General features: G+C 37.6%; 1 protein-coding gene across 4 annotated transcripts in view; it reads left to right on the plus strand.

The window, feature by feature from the left end:
- The window catches only part of ZNF407 (zinc finger protein 407), a 448,774-nt gene that overhangs the window by 18,690 nt on the left and 407,576 nt on the right, over nt 1-22,508 (plus strand). For all 4 annotated transcript variants that reach the window (XR_002810021.2, XM_023647991.2, XM_070221185.1 and 1 more), the window contains exons 2-3: nt 11,571-16,311; nt 21,691-21,805. Coding sequence is in view for 3 of the 4 variants with exons in the window: in XM_023647991.2 (XP_023503759.2) it covers nt 11,628-16,311; nt 21,691-21,805 (4,799 nt within the window). In the remaining variant the exon portion in view is untranslated. The remainder of the gene's footprint in view (nt 1-11,570; nt 16,312-21,690; nt 21,806-22,508) is intronic.

Consider the following 22,508-nt stretch of genomic DNA (forward strand, 5'->3'; position numbering starts at 1 on the left):
TCTATAGTCATCCCTTTGCTCCATCAGTCCTTCTGTCTGTCCGCATCTGTCTGTCTTCCAGTCATTGATATGGACCTATTCATTTGTACTTTTAGTGGTTTAATGGTACTTAATTACCATGGTGCTCAAATTGTCCCAAATTTAGCCAGGAGGAGCCCCTTCCAGCTGACTCATGTGTCCTTGTCACATCTTTTTTTTTTTAAGCATTTCCCCACTTTTTGACATAAGATGCCCCAGGTTCATCTTGTACTTACCTTGTGTAGCCCTGGAATCTGCCATTTCTCGAGGAGCCCAGGTCCTTTTTAGGGGATGATATTAGCAGACAAGACTTGGGTGCTAGGTGTGCTCATTGTTACTAGTCCCCCACCCTCCATTCTCTAGTTGAGTGTGAGGTCTGATGAGCCATTGGTAAATTTCTTGGTGTCTCTGGGTGTTTGATCAAAACTAGACCCAAGCATCCCTGACTGTTAGAACAAGTCACCTTCTAAGTTTCCTTTCGTTCAGATTCTCAATTAGTCCAGGAACCACAGTCATAGATGTATTTCTACTCAAGGGCTTTCTCTTCTTTTCTTGAGAGAGGAGTCATCATTTTCCATTACTTCAACCATGTATAGAAATTGTTTTTAAGCTTCCCCGTTAGTCTTCCCCCACAAAGTAATATATTTTGGAGAGTATAGAAAAGTGCCAGGAAAAAGGAAAAAAGCCTACCTATAATTTCACCACCCAGAAGGGAAAAAAAAACTATTAACATTATTATATAAATGGACTTGCTTAGAACTATATCCATTTTAAAAATTTAATATTGAAGTTTTCCTCTTTCTAAATGTATTTTCTTAACCATCAGATCTTTGATACCTAGTAATTTATATTCCAAACATCTTGAGGGTTGATAGTTTTATATTGTATGTTAGCTTATTGACATTTGGAATTACAGTGTTTTCCAGATTTCTTCCAAAATTAGTAGTTTTAGTCTTTTTTCTTGCAGTTCTTTGATTAGCCATTGCATTTCATCTCTTCTCAGTGGACTTGATGAATCTGTCTAAGCAAGAACAGGGTGGAACGTATATTTAGCTGTTTTTAAAGTTATATTTCCCTCCGATTTACATTTTGGAAATGCCTTTTTCTTCCTCTTTTTTCCTGCTGGAATGAGAACCAAATCCATTACTAAGAATACTTCGTTCTCCTGGTTGAGTGTTCAGCAATTCCTTACTGTCACTGTGGGAATTAATCATTGAATTTAGAAATTTTAATCCTTTCGAACTGTCTCTTTGCAAACCTGGAAACTGAGGCTCCGAGGCGTTAAGTGTAGCCGCGTGTGCTCTGGCGACTTCCTGGAGGAGCTGGGCTCCCTCCTCGCACCTGGATGCTTGTTTGCACTTGGTGTTTAGCATTTTCAGTGTACATGTGTGATGTGTTTCTTTAATCTTATTTGCCCGATTCTCTTCCCTTTGCTCAGCATTTTGTATGCTATGTGCTTCCTTCTCTTACCTTTTGAAAAAAGATGAAAGGAATATTTAAGGAAAGTATACTAACTTTTATTATGGAATGCTTTTTTTATGGCTGCATTATAAATTCTTGAAAATAAAGGGTCTAATGGAAATACGTAATGAGAAAGTAGGGGTCTATCACATGTACCCCCCCTTTTTTAGTGAATAGACCATTTAAACTAAATTAAGTAAAGGATGTAAATTCTGTTGTTTCAGTTTTAATATTTCATGACTGATTTTATAGATGAAATTATATTTTACAATAAATAGGAAGAAGAATTTATATAGCCTGTTCTGTTTGATGTGAAACAGCAAATCCCATTTCTCTGTAGCTGTAAAGAAAATTCATTATAATGTCTTTAGTTGTAAGAGATGGTTTCATTGTGATTAGTTACATTGATAATAAAACAACCTTTTCAAATGACATAAGACACAAATGATCCTATGTGTCTGCTTTTAATGGCATTGAAATTTTTCATTTTCTATTTTTCTCATAGAATTTTCCTTTTTTTATGCCGTTTTCCTGTTCCAATAAGAATTTTCTTTCTTTTAAAAAAAATCAAAACAATTAGATGGAAATATTAACAAAGCATTAATTTTAAAAATACATTTTGAAAGGAGATATATTGAATTTTAACTTTCTGTGTAAAATCTTTCCTACTACACAAGATAGCTTTGTCAGAGGTGGTTAAGATCGTCATAAAATTGACTTTATTACTGGATCAATTTAATGTATTTGGAAAATAGTACTTGAAGTGTAGGAACATTTTAATAAAAGAAACAGCCAAGTAAGAAACCTGGGCTAATGTTACAGTTTGTTTTTGTCCCATGACTTGTCACGTTATGTTGCTGTTACTACATCCTGACGAGTGGTGTTGGGAAGGGGAGACTCTTTGATAATGAAAGGGGTGAGGTCTGTTTGTTCTGTTACAGTCACCATGGCTTGATCCCTATTAGTATGGCTTTTTAATGATTGTTTTAGCTCTAACTTAAGCCCTAAACAAATATTCTAATTTTTAACTTGCAGGCAAAATCAAATTAGGTATTTGAAATAGAACACAGGTATCCCCTGGAATAGGAACAGTATTCTATTCTGACTTGAGTGAGAATTTTTTCCTCTCCGTCGATAGTTTTATTTACTCTGACCATTTGGGCTTAAGAGCACATAGTTCTAGCTTGTCTTCGGTTTGTCCTTGGACTCTGGCTGGGGAAGGTTATTTTTAGAAGTCAGCTAGACATGGCATGTGAGATGCTTTGGAGGTGGAACTTAATCAGGTGTGAGTCCTGTGACCAGAGGCCCCTACATCTCCGAAGTTTGAATGCCTCCTGCTAGATGAGGGTGAGGAAGTTTTGTATTCTGTGTGGCCAAAAGGATTGTGACTCATTCAGCCCCAGTGACATGTGGCTGTATAGGTGTTTACTGCATGGGCTGCCCCATCAGGTTTGGGGAATAGTAGAAATACAGGTTGCTAACATTTCTGAGCTTAGCTGGAAAGGAACTCATGGCTACTGTTATCTTTGAGGCAAGTCGTTTGCTATAAATGATTCTAGGGGCCAATATGAATGAATGCCTTCATCCAAAATGAGGTTTTTCAGGAAACATTAAGACATTTCTTTTATTCCATACAAATCTAAATTTAAAACTCTCTACCTCATCTCTTTGTTAGTTAGCTCTTTAATAACTCTTGATTTTATCATCCCAGTTTTTCATCGTAAGCCATATCAGGTCTGGTTTTGGTAGTGGGAGAGGCATAAATATAAATGTCAGTTTATTAAGTTTTGAAATCTTTCAGAAGTTTGATGGGAATTCTGCTCTTCAACCAGTATACTTCATTGACCTCCTCCTGTGTACATTAATACTATTGTGATAGTATAGAACATTCTTGTTAAAGGTTGGAGGGTATAGGAAAGGAAATATATGTAAAATATATACAAACGAGGGGTGAACTTGAGCTCCATGTTCACAGGCTGCAGAAGTGTTCTTGCGACAGGTCCCCCACTTCCCTGGGCGGAGTGATCAAGAGAGGGGGCAAGCGGAATACCGGCACCTCTGTGACTGTGTCTCCAGAGCCGAAAACCCTCACTTCCACTGTTTTCTGTCCCTTGCAAGCAGGTCACCAAGGCCAGCGCACACCAAGGGGAGGGAATTAGGCTCCACCCTTTGAAGGGAGTGTCAGAGAATTTGACACTCATTCTGAATCGCCACAGGCATTTTCCTGGTTGGGGAAGGTAGAGTTAACAGACTTATACTTAGGAATGCAATGCAGCGGCACATTGAGGAGGTGGGTTTTGCTGGACCCGAGTGTTCAGGAGCTGATCCCATTGTGAATAAACAACTATGTTACACATCCATTTGTGGTAAAATTGCTTCTGATGTTACCAATAAATGGTTTTTAGGGTGTTAAATTTTACTCTTGTCATGGAAGAAGTTATTCAACTTGTGACCGTTAGCATTTTCATAGAAGAGTGATTTTTTTCTTTGTAGGATCAGATACTTTATTTTGTGGTCTCTGTTAACAAATTGATGTTTCTGATGGGAGAGTGTGGTGAGAGGATGATTACGTAAAGCACAGCTCCCTTTCGTTACCCTTAGGTTATGCACATGGTGTTTTGTAACGACAACTAATACTAGAATTTTCTCATGAACAGACTATATATGGACTTGATGGTACTTTATTAAATCAGGTAATAGTATAAGACATATATTTCCAATAAAAAGTCCAATTGAAAATGATAGATTAAGAAAGAGATCTGCGCAGTCCGCTAATTTCCGTTTATTCATGTCTTGCTCAGCTCGTAATAGGCTTGTAGGAAGTCTTGCCTGTCCTACCTTGCCCTTCCGGGAGGAGACTGCTGTAGGATCTCCACAACTTCTGGAGTTCGTCCTTTTTGAGCTCCTCAAAGGGAAAGGGCAAAAGACCATTGGGAGCTTTTATAAATGCACGTGTGTGCACACCAGCCATGCTGCACACTATCCCCTGTTGTGACTTTACCATGGGCCTGGTGCCAACACGTGCTAACTGCACACTGCTTGCACCACTAATTTGGGTAAGTCTAGGAGGGGTGAAGGGTGAGATGGCGTGGGATGGAGGCAGGGAGAAGGTGGTTTCCTGTGTGGGTGGCCTTGTACCAGTGAGAGAGTATGTCTGTGAGTGTGTGTGAGTGTGTGTGTGTGTGTGTGTGTGAGGGTGTGAGAAAGAGACAGAAAGCAAGCTGAAGCTGCCTTAATGTCTACTGGTTAGAAAAGAGAAAAGAGATGAAAAGAGAAGTGAAGACAAGATTGGGATAAGTGAAAACTGGAACAAAAAGGAGGGAAATGAGGGGAGAAACTTCATGCGTGCTGCCCATAGTCAAGATAGCATATGAAGTGGTTGAGAACTGTTAACGTTTCCTGGAATAATTTCTTTAAAATGCTGAAAGGAACTTCCTGTGAGAAGCGGCCACCAGGTGTCATCAGAAGGCTGCTATTGATTTGTTTTATTATTGTTCTTAAAGAGCATAGGAGTGTTTCGATTTCTTTCTTGCAAGTGTTTTTTTTTTTTCTTCTTCTTTTTAAACCATAGCAGAGACTGTTTCAGTCAGAGCGGGGACTTTCTTTTGGGAGTTTCTTGCTGAGCTAATAATTTTTTATGGGTAACACTGAAGATCAAGTTACATGTAACTTTTTTTTAGTCAAGGAACAGCTAGTTGAGAATTTGGATAAGAGTAGATAGTCTAAGTGGAATTGCATATTTGAAAATCTTTGTGGAGTTGGATGTTGTTGAATTTGCATAGGCAGCATGTGCTTTAAGATTTGGGAATAACATATCTCATTATTGTAGTCTGAACACCTGCTATGTCTTGTGAGTCTTGAAACCTGACTGTGGGAAGAAATTCGAGGCTCATTTTCTTTCTCCAGTGGAACAAGTCCCAGTTCTTTCAGAGAGGACAGAGATTATGCCTTTCTTAAGGGCCAACAGTGAATCCCCTGCCTGTTCTGTTGTTTGCTTTGTTCTTGAGGGAATTAACGATACTTTCTGGTACACAGTTGGCTTGCAATAAGTGTTTGTTGAATGAGTAAACGAAATCTGTCTCCAGAAAAATGAGCCCTTAAACTGTCCGTCCCAACTGGGAGATTTTTGAATTCTTCTTTAAGAAAGACCCCATCCCCTGTGTCCATTGGTTACAAGGTACTTGTTCTAATAAGCTTTCTGATGAAGATTTTTCCTTTTAAGTTATATTTGCATAAGTTTCCTCATTTCTGTTTAATCTCCTGTAGATCACTATAAGATACTTTTCTAGATCATTTTAAGATACTTATTAAATCACCTTGCACTCCTGCTTACTGACATCATTCTAGTTCTGGGCTTTATCAGTTAAACTATTAGAATGTACTTTTCCTGTCACTAGACTTTCTCAACCTATACTATGTCCTGTGTACTGAAAAATTAACCTTCCTAAAGCGCTGTTGTGTTTTGGTGACTCCCCACTGACGCTACTGGATAAATACCAGCTTTGAAGTCAGAGCCTTCTGTGATCTGGTCCGGGCTGGTCATTTGCCTTTGTTTTAAGTTGCTGTGCAGTAGACAGCCAGTGCTGTAGCTATCTGGACTGCTCACGGCCTTGCACACTCACTGTGTGTGTTTTTGGCTTTGCCTAATCCCTTCCTTCTACTTGAAATGTTTAACTCTTCCTATCTGCTTCCTCAACAAAAGACAAAAACGGTTTTAGTTTCTTCAAGGTTTAGCTCAAATAACATTTCTACTATTTTAGCCAGATATTCTACTTGGGAGTAGGATCTCTTGCTCATTATACTGCTATAGATCTTAGTGTGTATCACACACGTGATCGTATTTGGCCTTGTGTGAGTTCCTTTGCGTATATGTCACATGGCTTCTAATAGAATATGAGCCTAGTGAGGGCAAAGAATGGGTTCGTATCAGTGTACTTCCTTTCATATGCTAGGCACTCAATACATATTTGTTGAATGTTTATTCTTTCTTGATATAATGAGATGATGAATTATTTCATTAACTTAAAAAATCAATTTGGAAATAACACATGTAGAAACATTTTCTCCTTTTGTTTTAGAATTTTGGGAGCCATTATATAGAAGATAATAAATTTTGCTTCTGCATATTAATATAGTTGTCATTCTTTTGTCCCCAAAAATATATGTCATGTGTCATCAACAGAACATTCACTCTTGAATAGATGTGTGTGTGGGTCTTCCATAAACCAGTGTTTGTGTGTTCTGTCCATATGCTTCTGAAGATGAAACTCCTGCTCGTGACCAACTGAAGGTGGTGCAGCAGAGAGCCACAGCGATGGTGGAAGGGAAGTGGTGGACTCATCGTTGAAAGGAAGAGAATTCACACTGTTTTAGACTAAGCATTAAAAGCTTTTAAAAAATAGCTTGTTGTAGCCATTTTCAAACATATACAAACACATAGAAAAGTTGATAGAATAGTATATTGAATCCCCATATAACTGTCATTCAGCTTTAATTATTATCAGCACACAGCCTTCACTGTGCCCCTCTCCTGGACTGTTTTGAAGTGTATCTCAGACATTTTTTCATTTTGTGTATAAATACTTAGATAGGAGATATTTCTTATATCACAATGAAGTATTTGTTCATTCTAGTAGCTTATATGTGCTTGGAATTGTTCTAGGCTCTTGGGATATATGGGTGGATGAAATAAAGCATGCCCTTGCGTTCTAGCAGGGGGAGACAGAAAGTGAACTAGACACGGAACAGAACAGGAAAAAAATTGATTTCATCAAAATTTAAAACTTCTGCTTATCAAAAGAAAACATTAATAAAATGAAAATGGAGAAAATATTTGTAAAACATGTGTCTGACGAAGGATTTATATCCAGAATACATTAGCAAGTCCTCCAGCTCAATAATAAAATAGACAAACAACTGATTTAAGAAATGAGCAAAAGGCTAACAGGACCTTCACAAAGCACATAACGAAGTAGTCAGCACATCACTAGTCATCAGGGAATTGCAGATTAAAGCCCTACACAGCACTAGAATGACTAAAATTTAAAAGACTGACAGCGTCAAAGGTTGGTGAGGATGTGGAGCAATCAAAATTCTTGACATTGCTGGTGGCTATGTAAAACAGTGCAGCCACTTTGAAAATCAGTCAGGCAGTTTCTCATAAAGTTAAGCAGAAACATTACCCTGTAACACAGCAATACTACCCCTAGATATTTACACACAATAAATGAAAATATATGTTCATAAAAAGACTAGTACAATAATATTCATAGCAGTTTTATCATAGTAGCCAAAAAACGGGAAACAGCTCAGATGTCCATCAGCAGAAATGTGGCATATCCATGCAGTGGAACACCACTCAGCAATGGAGTGAAACACATTGCTGATACGTGTAACAAAAACATTGTGCTGAGGAGAGAAGCCAGACTCTCCTTCCCCTAAAAGGCATATTTTCTGATTCCACTTATGTGAACTACTGGAGCAGTTTAAACTAATCTACTGCGGAAGAATGCTGAGCAGTGGGTGCCTCAGGGAGGAGGAGTTACCGAGGACTGAGTGTGAAGGGACATGAGACAATTTTCCGGGAAGATGCGGTGTTCTCTATCTAATAGGGACTCTCATGAGAGAGCCTCTCCAGGTCTCTGGGCTTCTCTTCCTGGCACCTCCCCTCTCCTTTACTCTGCCCTCTGGACTCTGGCTGCCCCTCAACTCTCTTGGGAGGCGCCTGGGCTCTGGCTAGGATCCCCTTTCCTGTGCTGTGGCCTGCGTCCCATCTCCAGGCAGTAGGCTGGGACTCACCTGGTTTGTGTCTCATCTCTTGGGGATCATTGTCCTTTGGTGCCTGATGTGCAATGTTTTGTGCCGTGGTTTCATAGATTTTGTCTGTTTTTTGTTTTCTAGTTGCTTGATGCATGAGAGTTAACCTAATCCCTTTGACTCTTGACCATAGGTGGATGTCCTGGATTGGACAAGATATCTATTTTAAAAAATACGTTGTCTTGGGGCCAGCCCAGTGGTGCAGTGGTTAAGTTTGCACGTTCCGCTTCCCGGCAGCCCAGGGTTTGCCGGTTCGGCTCCCGGATGCGGACATGGCACCGCTTGGCAAAGGCCATGCTGTGGTAGGCGTCCCACATATAAAAAATAGAGGAAGATGGGCATGGATGTTAGCTCAGGGCCAGGCTTCCTCAGAAAAAGAGGAAAATTGGCAGTAGTTAGCTCAGGGCTAATCTTCCTCAAAATAAATAAATAAATAAATAAATACGTTGTCTCACCTCTTACAATGTAAGGTGGAGATTTTGTATTTTTTGCTGTAATTCCAGAATGTACAGCCAAGAATACTTGGCTTATAGTAGGCACTAAGTGAAGTTTTTGGAACAGATGCATGATCCATTCTTTCTTACTTTCTCTCCTCCTTTTACTCTTCCATTGCGAATGTCGAATAGCAAAACCAATGCTTTATCTAAAAGAGCATTTTCTAAAGGGTCCTTTGGATTCTTTATAAACAAAAGGTTCTATAATGAAGTTAGTTTGGGAAATGCTTATGTACTGAGAAATCCTGTGGTAAAGAAACTTGTTCAAACCAGAGTTTTCTAAACTTATTTGACCAGGATATTTTTTTCCTCTCAAAACACCTGTTAACCTCTTAGATAATTGTATTTTCTGGAACACATTCTGAAGAAATGGTGAACATTTTATGAGTATGATAAAACTGTGTACGTTCATAAAAAGACTAGTACAATAATATTCATAGCAGCTTTATCATAGTAGCCAAAAAACGGGAAACAGCTCAGATGTCCATCAGCAGAAATGTGGCATATCCATGCAGTGGAACACCACTCAGCAATGGAGTGAAACACATTTTTTTCCCTCTTTTACAAGAGTGATACAATATATTATTGTATTACAGTGCAATTACAAATACAAGATGTTTTTGTATTGTAGCTTATATATGACAATTCTGTATTTTTAAGCAGCTTTATGGAGATATTCACATACCATACAATTCACTCATTTAAACTGTGATTTAATGGATTTAAGTATATTCATAGACATGTACAACCGTCACCACAGAAAATTTTGGATCATTTTTGTCACCTTGAAAAGAAACCCTGTACCCTTTAGCTATCATTCCCCTGTCTCCTGTCCCCTCCCCCACCCCCTGCCATTCCTAAGAAACCACTGACAACTTTCTGTCTCCATAGATTTGCCTATTCTGGACATTTCCTATAAAAGAAACCATATAGTATGTGGTCTTTTGTAACTGGCTTCTTTCACTTAGCATGGTGTTTTCAAGGTTCATCCATATTGTGGCATGTATTAGTACTTCGTTCCTTTGTGTGGCGGAATAATATTCCATTGTATGGATGTGTCTCATTTTGTCTATCCATTAATCCGTTGATGAATATTTGGGTTGTTTCCACCTCCTGGCTATTATGAATAATACTGCTCTATAAACATACATGTACAAGTTTTCGTGTAGACATCCATTTTCATTTCTCCTGGGCATATTCCTAGGAGTGGAATTGTGGGCTAGGTAGTAACTCAATGTTTAAATCATCTGAGGAACCACCAGACTGTTTTCCAAAGTGGCGTCACCGTTTTACATCCCCACTGCTTTGTATGAGGGTTCTGGTTTCTCCGCATCCTCATCAACACTTGTTGTCATCTGATTTTTAGATTCTAGCCATCCTAGTGGATGTGAAGTGGTATTGCATTATGATTTTGATTTGCATTTCTCTAATGACTACTGATGTAGATTATGTTTTCATGTGCTTTTTGGCTATTTGCGTATCTCCTTTGGAGAAATATGTATTCAGTTCCTTTGTTCATTTTTAAAATTGATTTGTCTTTTTATTATTGAGTTCTAAGAGTCATTTATATTCTGTATCAGTCTTGTATGAGATAGATGATTTGCAAAAAGTTTTTCCCATTCTGTGAGTTGTTTTTTTCATTTTCTTGATAGTGGCCTTTGAAACATAATGTCATTTGAAGTTCTTAATTTTGACAAAGTCTGGTTTATCTACTTTTCCTTTTGTTGCTCATGCTTTTGGTATCATAGCTTACATATATTTTTTGTTCCCTGGTTTTAGCAGGGTCAGAGCAACAGCCTTCATGTGGTTTGTCATCGTTATGGAAAAAAGAGTTAAAAAGTTATCATTAACTTTGAGGCCATAGTACATGATAGCTTTTTAGTAACATCAAATCAAATGGCATTTGGCTGAAAATTCCAATCATGGTATAAAGTAAATGGAAAATGATATGTTTTAATTGAATTAAATAGCATAATGAAAAATAAAATCAATATTATTGATTTTAAAGCATTTTTTCAATAAAGTTCCTTTCCCCGTCCAAAATTTACTTCATTAATTCTACTCTACCCCTGACATTTCCCTTTGCCGTTAACCTTCAGACGACACAAAATGACTGTTAGGTGAAGAAATTGGTGATGGACAACTGGAGTAGGAGTGGCTTTTCATTGGCAAAAGAGCTTGTGCATGAATGGTGTTATGTGTTGAGAATATGCAGTGGTTAACTAGGAATATTTAGAAAAGTAATGGTAAGGCTCTTTGCTCTAGGGGAAAAGGATGAAGCAGTTGGTTTTAAACTGCATTTCTTTTATACTGGGACTTGGGCTTCTGTTGGGAGGGGAAGGCCTGACTTCCTGATTTGTGTCACAGGAGTTTTGTTTAATGTATTTTACAGAGTGTGAGTTCATTGAACGTTATTTGAAAAGAAGCTTTCTCCGTGTTTTTTTTTTTTTTTCCCAAAGTAGTAAATTGAAGTGTACTGGTAAAGAGAATTGAAACATGGGAGTTTTTTGCATGCTGGTTGAGAATCAGTTTTTCTATCAAAGATCTCATAGAGTTGCTTCCTGAGTCAGCAGTGTGCGTATGATGTGATGTTTCCAAAATCTGATTTCATGCTCTCATACAGAACTTCATACATGTGATCACATTCATCTCAATATAAAGGAAATCTTGAGGCTAATTTTATGATATTTTTTCATCCAATGTGTTACTTTATGTTGACTTTTGGACTAATATGTGTCATTTACGTTCAGAGGTTTAATACCATGGTTATTTTCTTCACAGGTTATGAATGCCAAGTGAGCCCCCTATGACACAAGAAAGGTCATTAGCACTTTATTAATGATGGATACTGAGAAGAAACCGGAGAATGATGAGGATGAGAAAGTAAAAAAAGAAGCAAAAGACTTGGAAAATATTTCATCCCCTGATGTAGATGGTGGGCCTATATCCGATTTGGAATCCTCCGAGAATTCCACAAGCAAAAGAGGTCTTTCAGAATCATCAAACTTTGACAGTGTCGTTGTGGAGGAAGACGAAAATAAACATGCTTCCAAACGAATGAAATTAGCCGAGGCAGAGCCCCTTAAATCCGCGGAGCAGGGCGTTCGTGGATCAGAAACGTCTGAGAGCACAGTCTCAGAAGTGGACATCCCTTTAGAGGAGGCGGTGAAGGAGTCCCTCCTGAGTGACTGCTTGGATGGAAGCACATGTCTTCCCAATGCCTTCTCTCCTCTGGGCAGTTTAAGCACTGTTGACTCTGTTTCTCTGAAAACGGACACTGAAAAAAAGTCTGCTCAGGAGATGGTTTCCCTCCATCCAGAAAGAGAACCTCCTTTTCCCCTGAAAGAGATTAGTGTTAGTTGTACCATTGGAAATGGAGAGACAGTTTTCAAGTGCAATGAGTGTGGTCATTTGTTTTCTTCTTGCTCTGATTTGGAAAAGCATGCCGAATGTCACTTGCAACAGTCTAAGGAACATGCCTGCTGCCACTGTAGCCACAAAGCGGAGAGCAGTGCAGCTCTCCATATGCATGTCAGACAGACACATGGGCCACAGAAAGTCTTTTCTTGTGATCTTTGTGGTTTTCAGTGTGTGGAAGAAAACCTGTTGAATGCACATTATCTTGGCAAAACACATCTCCGGCGTCAGAATCTTGCTGCTCGTGGAGGATTTGTACAGATCTTAACAAAACAGCCTTTTCCTAAGAAACCATGTACTATGGGAACAAAAAATATTCATGCAAAACCAAGAGGTTCTAAACCAATGGCAAAGAATAGTGATTCAAAAGGATTACGAAATGTTGGAAGCAAATCTCAAGATTTCAGAGGAAGCATTTCTAAACAGAGTGGAAGTAGCAGTGAGCTCCTTGTGGAAATGACGCCTTCCAGGAATACTTCGTCGGAAAAAGGAGAGATTGTTGAAGAAAACATAACTGCCCCTGGAATGGTTCAAAATCCTGAAAACCAGAGTAAAAAGTTAGGAGCTTTAGTAACCTCGGAGGGTCTCTTAGATACATTGGAATCTACCAAAAATACGTTACAGTCAGCACATGGTGTCAGCACAGCCTTGAGACCGAGACCTGAGCGCAGTGTTCTCATGTTGGGTCATAGCTTCCGGAGACGAAGTGGCACTTTCACCTTAAAAGACCAGGCAAAGAAAAGATTTAATCTTTTAGGAATTAATAAAAGAGGGACTAATGAAACTCAGAGGATGTATATGAAACACTTCAGAACACAGATGAAAGCAAGTGATGCAGAGTCAACATCTAAACATGTAGAAACGAGTGGCAGTATCCACACTCTGTGCGTGACTTCCTTGGAAACCCAGGACCCGAAGCAGGACAAAAGAACCTCTCATATCCCGTGCTCCTTTGATTCTCTCACAGTCAGGCCAGCTTCTGACCATCAGATGTTGTGTACTTGTGCAGACTGTGGTCAGATAGCTACAAATAGAGCAGAGTTGGAAATCCATGTGAAAAGGTGCCACGCAAGAGAGATGAAATTTTACTGCCAGACATGTGACTTCTCCAGTATATCGAGGAGGGACTTAGATGAACATTTGCACAATAACCAGCATCAGCAAACTGCTTCTGCCCTCAGTTGTCAGTGTTGTTCGTTTATTTCCTTGAATGAAATAAATCTTAGAGACCATATGAAGGAAAAGCACAGTATGGGTTTTCTTTGTACTCCTTGTAATCTGTTCTTCTTGTCTGAGAAAGACATGGAAGAACACAAAACAACTGAGAAGCATGTTCGCTTATTGGTTCAACCAAAGACTTCTCAATCATTTAACAATGATTTGGTTTTACAGACTTTACCTTTAAGTACTTTAGAATCGGAAAACACAAAAGATTCTATGAGTGAGTCGGGAAAAGCAGCTCAGGAAGAACCTGCTAAGCCCAGGGTAAGCCATGGAAATGAAGTAAGGCATTCAAGTAAGCCTCAGTTTCAATGTAAGAAGTGTTTTTATAAAACAAGGTCTTCCACCGTTCTTACAAGACACATAAAGCTCCGGCATGGTCAAGACTATCACTTTCTTTGTAAGGCATGTAACCTTTATTCATTGAGCAAAGAAGGAATGGAGAAACACATTAAGAGAAGCAAGCATCTTGAAAATGCTAAGAAAAATAATATTGGCTTAAGCTTTGAAGAATGTATTGAAAGGGTATGTATAGGTGCAAATGATAAAAAAGAAGAGTTTAACATTTCTGGAAATGGTAGGGTAGAAGGCCATGTAGAAGGTGTGCAATTACAGGAGCATTCCTGTCTTGAGAAGAGCATGCTAACTACCAAGGAACTGTCACAGTCTGGTATAATCACCAAAGAGGATGCATTAGCTCTGACCACTGCAAAGAGAGGGAGACCTAAAGGTAATATCTCAAGGACATGTTCGCATTGTGGTCTTTTGGCCTCTAGTATTACAAACTTGACTGTTCACATTAGACGAAAACACAGTCACCAATATAGTTATTTATGCAAAGTGTGTAAGTATTATACTGTAACTAAGGGAGATATGGAGCGTCACTGTGCCACCAAGAAACATAAAGGGCGGGTAGAAATAGAAGCAAATGGAAAACAAAGTTCAGATATCATTGTTGGCCCCGAAGTGAGTAACCTTGAAGCCTGTAGAAAGAACACCAACTCAGCGATGACCATTTCAGAAGAACACGCTAACAAGTCAGCTGACCTAGATCCCTCCATTCCAGAAAAGCCAGTAGTAGAGCATGGAAATTCAATTGAAGTTGAAGTTGAAAATGTATTTCATGCCATAGATGGGGAAGTTAACAGTCACCTTACTGATAAAAAGGAACAAATCTCTCTAGAACCAGAGGACCTTGTCCAACAGGGGGATGCACACTCCCAGACAGATGTAATGGACACAAGTGATAATAAATGTACACAATGTGAGTTTAATGCTCACTCTTCTGCTTCTCTAGAACTGCACATAAAACGGAAACATACAAAAGAGTTTGCATTTTATTGCATGGCATGTGATTACTATGCTGTGACTCGTCGGGAGATGACTAGGCATGCAGCAACAGAAAAACACAAGATAAAAAGACAGTCTTACTTGAACTCTTCTAACGTAGAAGCGAGTTCTGCAGAAATGTCCAAAAACATCATTATAGCCGAAGAGCAGCAGCAACAAAATTCTGAAGAATTTCAAATAATTTCAGACCAACCATCTGAAATTCTTAAATCGAGAAATACTGCTGGTTCTATTTTGGATGAGAACACTAATTTGGATATGTCTAAAGTACTCTGTGCTCCTGACTCTGTGGAAATTGAGACTGAAGAAGACTCTAATCTCAGTGAAGATCATTCCTTTTGTGAAACTTTCCAACAGCCCCTTGCCAAGGATAAAGTTATGAAACCTGACGAGATAGTGTCCCTTAATATTTCCTCTAATTATGACTCCCCAAGAAAATTTCAGAATGAAAATTTGGGAAGCTCAGCTTTCAATTATGAGACAGTAAAGAAAAACCACAGTGTGTTGAATGACATCGTTGATCCAAACATTCATTGTGAGAGCGATGGAGGAAATGTAGGAGGTGATGCAGATAAGGTCTTTAGCAAACATGTGTGTGCTGGAGTTCTAGGTGGAGAGCAGTCAGCTGACAGCACCATCCCTGTTGTGATGGGAATGACAAGAGAACAGCTAAACCTAGAGAGCAGTGGTCAAAGCAAAGTTGGAAGTGTGCAGAGTTCAGAGGGTTTGAAAGATAGGCAAGAAGATCCTGTTCTGGAGAATAAGGAAATTCTGATGAATTCCCAACATGAAACTAAAATTATTTTGGAAGAGGATGGTCCGGCTTCTGATAGCACAGTTGAAAGTAATGATGTTTATGAAACTATAATCAGTATTGATGATAAAGGACAGGCCACGTATCGTTTTGGCCGGTTTGATTCCTCCATAATAAGAATAAAGAACCCTGAAGATGGTGAATTGATAGATCAGTCTGAAGATGGTCTCATAGCAACAGGAGTGAGAATTAGCGAGTTGCCCTTAAAAGACTGTGCTCAAGGTGTGAGAAAGAAGAAATCTGAAGGTAGTTCCTTTGGTGAATCCACACGAATCCGTTGTGATGACTGTGGCTTCTTAGCAGATGGTTTGAGTGGACTGAACGTTCACATAGCCATGAAGCATCCTACAAAAGAGAAACACTTTCATTGTTTACTGTGTGGAAAATCCTTCTATACGGAGAGCAACCTTCATCAGCATTTGGCTAGTGCTGGGCATATGAGAAATGAACAGGCCAGCGTGGAAGAGCTTCCAGAGGGAGGGGCCACCTTTAAATGTGTCAAGTGCACAGAGCCCTTTGATTCGGAGCAGAATTTATTTCTGCACATTAAAGGGCAGCATGAGGAACTGCTGCGGGAGGTGAATAAGTACATAGTGGAGGACACTGAGCAAATCAACCGCGAGAGAGAGGAGAATCAGGGAAACGTGTGCAAGTATTGTGGGAAGATGTGTCGAAGTAGCAATTCCATGGCATTTCTAGCACACATTCGCACTCACACAGGTATGTAAACCACAGCAAACTTCTATTTCCCTATAAAGTGCACAGGAATGGTCAAATGCGGACGTTTGCTCCTGTCTGAGCATTGGGGTACTTGCTGCCTTTGCTTGTTGACCTTCCACCTAGTTCACATTGTCCTGCAGTGGGGCGCTCTCTGACGTCTGCCATGAGTCCTTGCTGTCACTTAGCATTTCTAAAGGGATTTAAACCTTAGTGATTCCAAAGGCAGGTTATTTGACAAATTTCTTTTCGTTTTATCAAAAACACCTAGTTCGTCTGATGCCTTTGTTAAATTCTTGTCTCTTTCAGCTGTCAGTTGTTTCTAAATCCTAATTGTTTGGTGCTCCAAGGTATCTATTAAGTGGCACTTTGGGTTTCAGAGGACATATTAAATGGCTTTTGAGGAATGGGATAATAAAAATTTTCTTAAAATTTTAAGGATTTAAAAATATTTGTTGCCAGATAGTTTATATCCAAAAGTGTGACTCCCAGGCAACAAGATTCTGCTTTCAAGGATCAAAATTAGTCAACACTTTTCAAAGTTAATATGTCCTGAGGATTTGTTTTTTGTGAAGGTAGCACCTGATTTAGTTTCTGTGCTGTGTCACATGTAGTGTTCCATTTTATTGTTTAATTTTGGGTAGAAATTTTTTTTAAACTTTTTTTTTGGTGGAAAATGCATAAGCTACTGTTCTAAATTTATGTAAAAATTCAGTGCACTGTTTCTATAAACCTGCCATACATTCTTTATTTTAAATAGACAGCTTTTCTAAATCATTGTACTCTGCTTAGACAAGTTCTGTCTCCATGGTGGAATTTATGAGTGGATTTGAATAATAAATTCACATTTCAATGAACATATTTTCATTAAAACTGTAAGGTTTATTTTACTGTACTTTTAAATAATGGCTTATTATTAAAGCTATACTTTAAATTCATGCAGTTTTTGAAACTTAGTGCATGGTTACAAGGAGGAAGACAAAAGAGTGTGAAACATTATTAATAGTTAGGATGATTAAAGATAGATAAAAGTTTTTCATTGAAGAAAGTAACAGAGCATAAGTAACTTGCATAAGGTTAATCTAGGTAAATATAAACATTGTACTCTTGGTGCCAACTCGTCTCATGCAATAGAGCCATTTTTGGGGAATAAGTCCAAATACATACTTGTTGGCATTATTAATATCTCTGTCAGTACTGTGTTGCAGGTCACTTCCTGAAATAATATGGTTTTAGAAATCAGACTTGTTCACATGCGCAGAAAATATGTACTTTCTTAATATGCCCTCTTAAGGCAGATAAAACTGAATAAAACTAAGAGGAAGATGCTAATGGAGCTCTTTTTAGAATTCTTTATGCAACTGTCTGGTCAAGACATGTTGCTTATAATTGATGTGTCCATTACTTGAATTCTCTTGTAATTATAGTCAATAAGTCTTGTAAATGTGTTAAAGCTCACTAAAAGCATACAAATTCAAGAACAGAGTAAGGCTAATAATTTAAAATAATCAATGTAGGCATTTCAGCACTTAATTTCCCTTGTGTGTTGATAGCTGATCATTCTTAATCCATTAAGATTTATTTAGTCGTTTACAATGCAAAATAGGTTTGCACTGGTCACTTGTGCCATTTGAAAATGTCCACCAGGTTAAGTGCAGAATGTAGTCCATTAGTCTTCCTTGACTATATGTATTAATTGCATTTAAAATCAAGTTAATGTGGATGTGAAAGTGAGGTAACTATCAATATGTGACAAAGTAACCCTACTTATATAAGTTACATCATTGATTGTAACATTTAGTAAAAGTTAGCATACTTTTTAACATCTTATGTTAGGCTTATCAGCAAGTACATTTTTATTGTGTTCTGAAGCACCACAGAGTACTATTTCTGAGTACACAATGCGGTCTACCATTTCAATTTTGCAAGTCATTTTTTGGGGGAAGTTGCTTTCCAGGTTTTAATCCAATCCAGGTTTTTTTCTTGGGGCATCTTAGAATGAATTGCTTTTCAGATACTTTGCTTATGTCCCTGAAATAGTAATGCAGGGACTGTTATTAATGGTTAACTGGAAAAGGGCTTATTCTTCCAATCCCTGTTTTCATATTTTGTGATTTACTATATGTTTTATGTAACCTTTTCTTCCTGTCTTTAACACTATGATAAAAGCAGCATTCTAAGAAATAAATGAGCTTTGGTTATCAGTAATTGTAGGAAAAAAGCATCCTGGAGTTTGCCTGTGCGTTTGCTGGCATGCCACCCTCAGCATGACCGGGAAGAGCAGTGTCTCCTTTCTCATTACGTTAGTAGTACAAAAAAAGCTGTTCATTTTCTCTCCTGCATTATTCCGTTAGAGTTTTAATTTTATGTAACATGGCAGATGTCTTTAAGCTGGAGACTGTCTGAAGCCTTTCATCTCATGTTCCGGGTGCACTCATCACTTGTGCTGTTTGAAAATGTTCGCATGTGGGGAGCTAGGGAGTCCTGTGACTTCACTAAAAAATTCTCAAGTTGGGGCTGGTATGTTTGCTACTTAATCCGTGACAGTTTACAAGCCGAGTCAGTTGGGGAAGAGATGGTCAGGAGAGTTAGTCTGTGGCCTCAAAGCACAGTGAGAACAGGGTCTCTCCTTTGTTCGCTGCTTCATCTCTGCACCCTACACATAGTTGGCTCTCAGTGTTTGTTGAATGAATGAATAAATGAGTCAGCAGATGAATGAATGAAGTGATCAATATTTAGGGAGGATTGTAGAATCGAGGCTCTAATTGAGAAGCGTTAGATGCTGGGTTATATACGCCTTACTTGGTTCTTTAAGACCTAAAGTTTTATTATCTTTTTAATGTTAATGTCACATCCATTTTGCATAGCAATGAGCAATAACTCATGTTGAGGAATGCCTGTGTAGGTCTGAGTGAAGACTTAGTTTTTAACATCTTTGGAATTCTTTTGGTAAAATTGTAAGGTGCCAGAAAGCTAGAGAGCCTCTTTCGTTTTTCCCTTTCAAAAAAACCTCACAGGCCAAATTAAAAGAAAAAAATCTACTAAGGATAATGCTGTGCTAAGGAGTGGAACTATTTAAAATAATATTCACAGTTTATAATAATCACAATATACCTGAGAGAAAGAGAAATTTAGAAATATATGGTTTTACAAATTTTGCCTTATAAACACTGTACCTGGATTAATTTTGGGATGTGCATAGCAAGCTTAAAAATGGAAACATTATCAGTTAGAAAAAGACAAAACTTTTTCTTCTTGTATTGAAAAGCATTATCTCTAGTTCACTTGTATTTGAATTTTTATGACACAGAAAGGAGATGTTAAAACACAGTCTACTCTGAATATAAGATAGGAAAAATAGTCAGGGCCTCCGTGATTTCTGCATGAGAGCAGCCAACCAAAGAGCTGATTTGTGTGTTGTCACCACACCATCATGATCACTGAGACCTGAAGGCACCAAGGAGCCACGCACAGTCAGCTGAAAACACAGGTCTGTCTGGCCGCTCATGGCACATGTGCCAACACCAGGAGGAGCTCATCACAGTGTCAGTGCAGTGTGAGCAAGAGAAAAACTGGAATCCCACATGCACAAGATCTTTTAATTCCTTTTACCAAAATTGTGATGCAGATGTTGAGAGAGCTTTATCTTCTCTTTTTGGGGTCCTGATGTTATCGTTAGTTAGTAATTTCCTAATTACCTTGTTATCTGTAATGCATTTTAATTTAAAGTACAGGGAAATTGGTTCTTCTCACTCTTTTATAAGTCCTTTCATAGAATTCTGTGTTGAGATGAAATGTTTCAAAGTAGTGATAGGCTTAGTTTTATCAGAATCATTTAAATAAACTGTAGTTTCTAATGTGATTGATAGAATGTGATTGCTGTAAGCTGCAGTCTCAACCTGCTTTTGACATTTAAACATATAAAGCTGACTAGATATAACCATTCAGGTGCTAAATATATTTTACATCTACTTCTAACAGTAGAAATGGAAGTATTAAGAGATCTGGCTTCATTGTCATTGAACTGTGAAATATTCAACCTTGTCTGCCCGTGCTTAGTACTGTTGACTTTTTTATTTCCGTTAGAAGATTAAAATTAAATGCTTCACTATTTTTGTCAGCTTTTGGAAATTAAATTGAAATTTAAGACTAAAATTTTTTACTGAGTGCTTCAATTTCAACAAAGTATTCTTGGAGGATTTTTTTTTCAAGGGCACTGCACAAAGCTTCATTGATCAAATATAATTTATTACAATTTTTAAAATTTGAGCTCTTTTTGTATATTTATGAAAGTCTACATATTTCATATTCTTTCTAACTGTATTAGAAGAGATATTTCACCAAATAGGTACTAAACATGATACGAAAATCCAGAAACATATTGTACTGATTTTAAACTGATTTTTATGATTTTGATTTATCTTTTGAAGATTTAGTGGTTAGAAAATTGGAAAATGGTATATACATGTTAGACTTTAAAAGAGTGTTGCTTCCCGTTGCTGTGGGTACTGATTGTCCGTTAGTAACTATGTTCTAGTTATAGTCTGTCTGTTATTGACGCCAAATTTGTCGACTCTGAAATAATTTTATTTTCTCATTTTTGAGTATAGGTTAACCTTATTTCTTTATGAAATAAAAAAAAGTTGTTGCTTTGCTTTTTTACTTATTTTTGTTACTGTCCTTTTTATGATGAAATATTTGTTCTTGAAATCAATAATAACCAAAATGTCAGTACATTTGGTTTGCAGAATCATCACAGATTTTTGACTATAAAATGATCATAAAAGCAAATAATTTATCCACTATATACTTTTACTTTGTTATTAAAATAGTAACATAGTGAATCATTTGGGATAAATGTCAGAAAAAAAATCTGAAATACCATTATTAATGTGAATAAATTCAAAGCTGCAGAAATATGAGGAAGCAAGGAGGTGGCCACTGAGAAATTTATTTGATAATAAATATACCTTGAAAAATATCATCTACTCTGTATGCATTCATGTTTTAAAAATATTTTAAAATATTCCATTTTAAATGTCAAGTGACTTTAAAAGATATTTTTGTGAATTATAAGAAAAATATTTAAAGTTACTTTAGCTCATCTCATCTACTTAGTGCTGCTCAACTGTATCACTTTTGGTTTTAAATCTCAGAAATGTTATTGACAGTTAGGAACACTCACTGAAACATTAACGTCCTCTTGGTGGAGTAAGTATGGAATGCAGGTCCATTCAGGTTACCAAGGAATGCAAGGATTCCCTTCTGGGGACAGAAATTTGTAATTAGATTAAAAGTATGATTTAAGATCTAGGCCTCTTTTTAAACTATCAGTAATGTATTATTCAAATTCAAATCATATTTTATGTTAAATTTACTTAGGATCAAAACCATTCAAGTGCAAGATATGCCATTTTGCAACAGCTCAGCTTGGCGATGCCAGAAACCATGTCAAAAGGCACCTTGGGATGAGGGAATACAAGTGTCATGTCTGTGGGTGAGTAAATTGAAACCATCTCTACCGTGGTGAACCAGGAAGCATGTGCAGGATATCCATTGTTTCAGAATTCAAAACTGATATGAGTAAGAGTGGCTAAAATTATGCATGCGTATCCTCCTTTCCATTGTTATGGTAAATTCCTTAAATACAGTTATGACATTCTTCTCCCACTTCTAATCCTGTACTGAAGATGAGCAATTTTATGGGCTACAAGGTCAATTTGAACCTGTAATCTGTAAATTGACTAAATTATAGGATGTTCATTCACATTGCCAGAGAGAACTGTAAATTCCATTTAAAGACATAAAAAAATACATAATATAGCTTTGGGAGTGTATATGCATGTTTTTTTTTCTTTTGCTATACAGCTTTAATTTTAATCACATTAATGGCTCTTTGGATCCATTGGCATATTCTATAAGGAAAAAAGCAAAAAAAAAGATTTAATTTCAGACGGTGGCTTACTGATTTTTGTAAGGATGAAGCTTAAAGAAACAGTGTGTGCATAATGTGTGTTTTTGTGTAACTTTATTTCAAAACTTGTTTTCCTTTTTTGGTTAATGGCTCTTTCCTCTAAAGAATTATTCACAATGTTTAATTGTCACTCAAATGTGTTGCATTTAATAGGAAGCACTGAGATGCCTTAATGCAAAACTAATTAATTTAGCAGAAATGTTTAAAAGGTTTTAAAATGCCATGA

This window comes from Equus caballus, chromosome 8, assembly GCF_041296265.1.
Source record: "Equus caballus isolate H_3958 breed thoroughbred chromosome 8, TB-T2T, whole genome shotgun sequence".
NCBI lineage: Eukaryota > Metazoa > Chordata > Mammalia > Perissodactyla > Equidae > Equus > Equus caballus.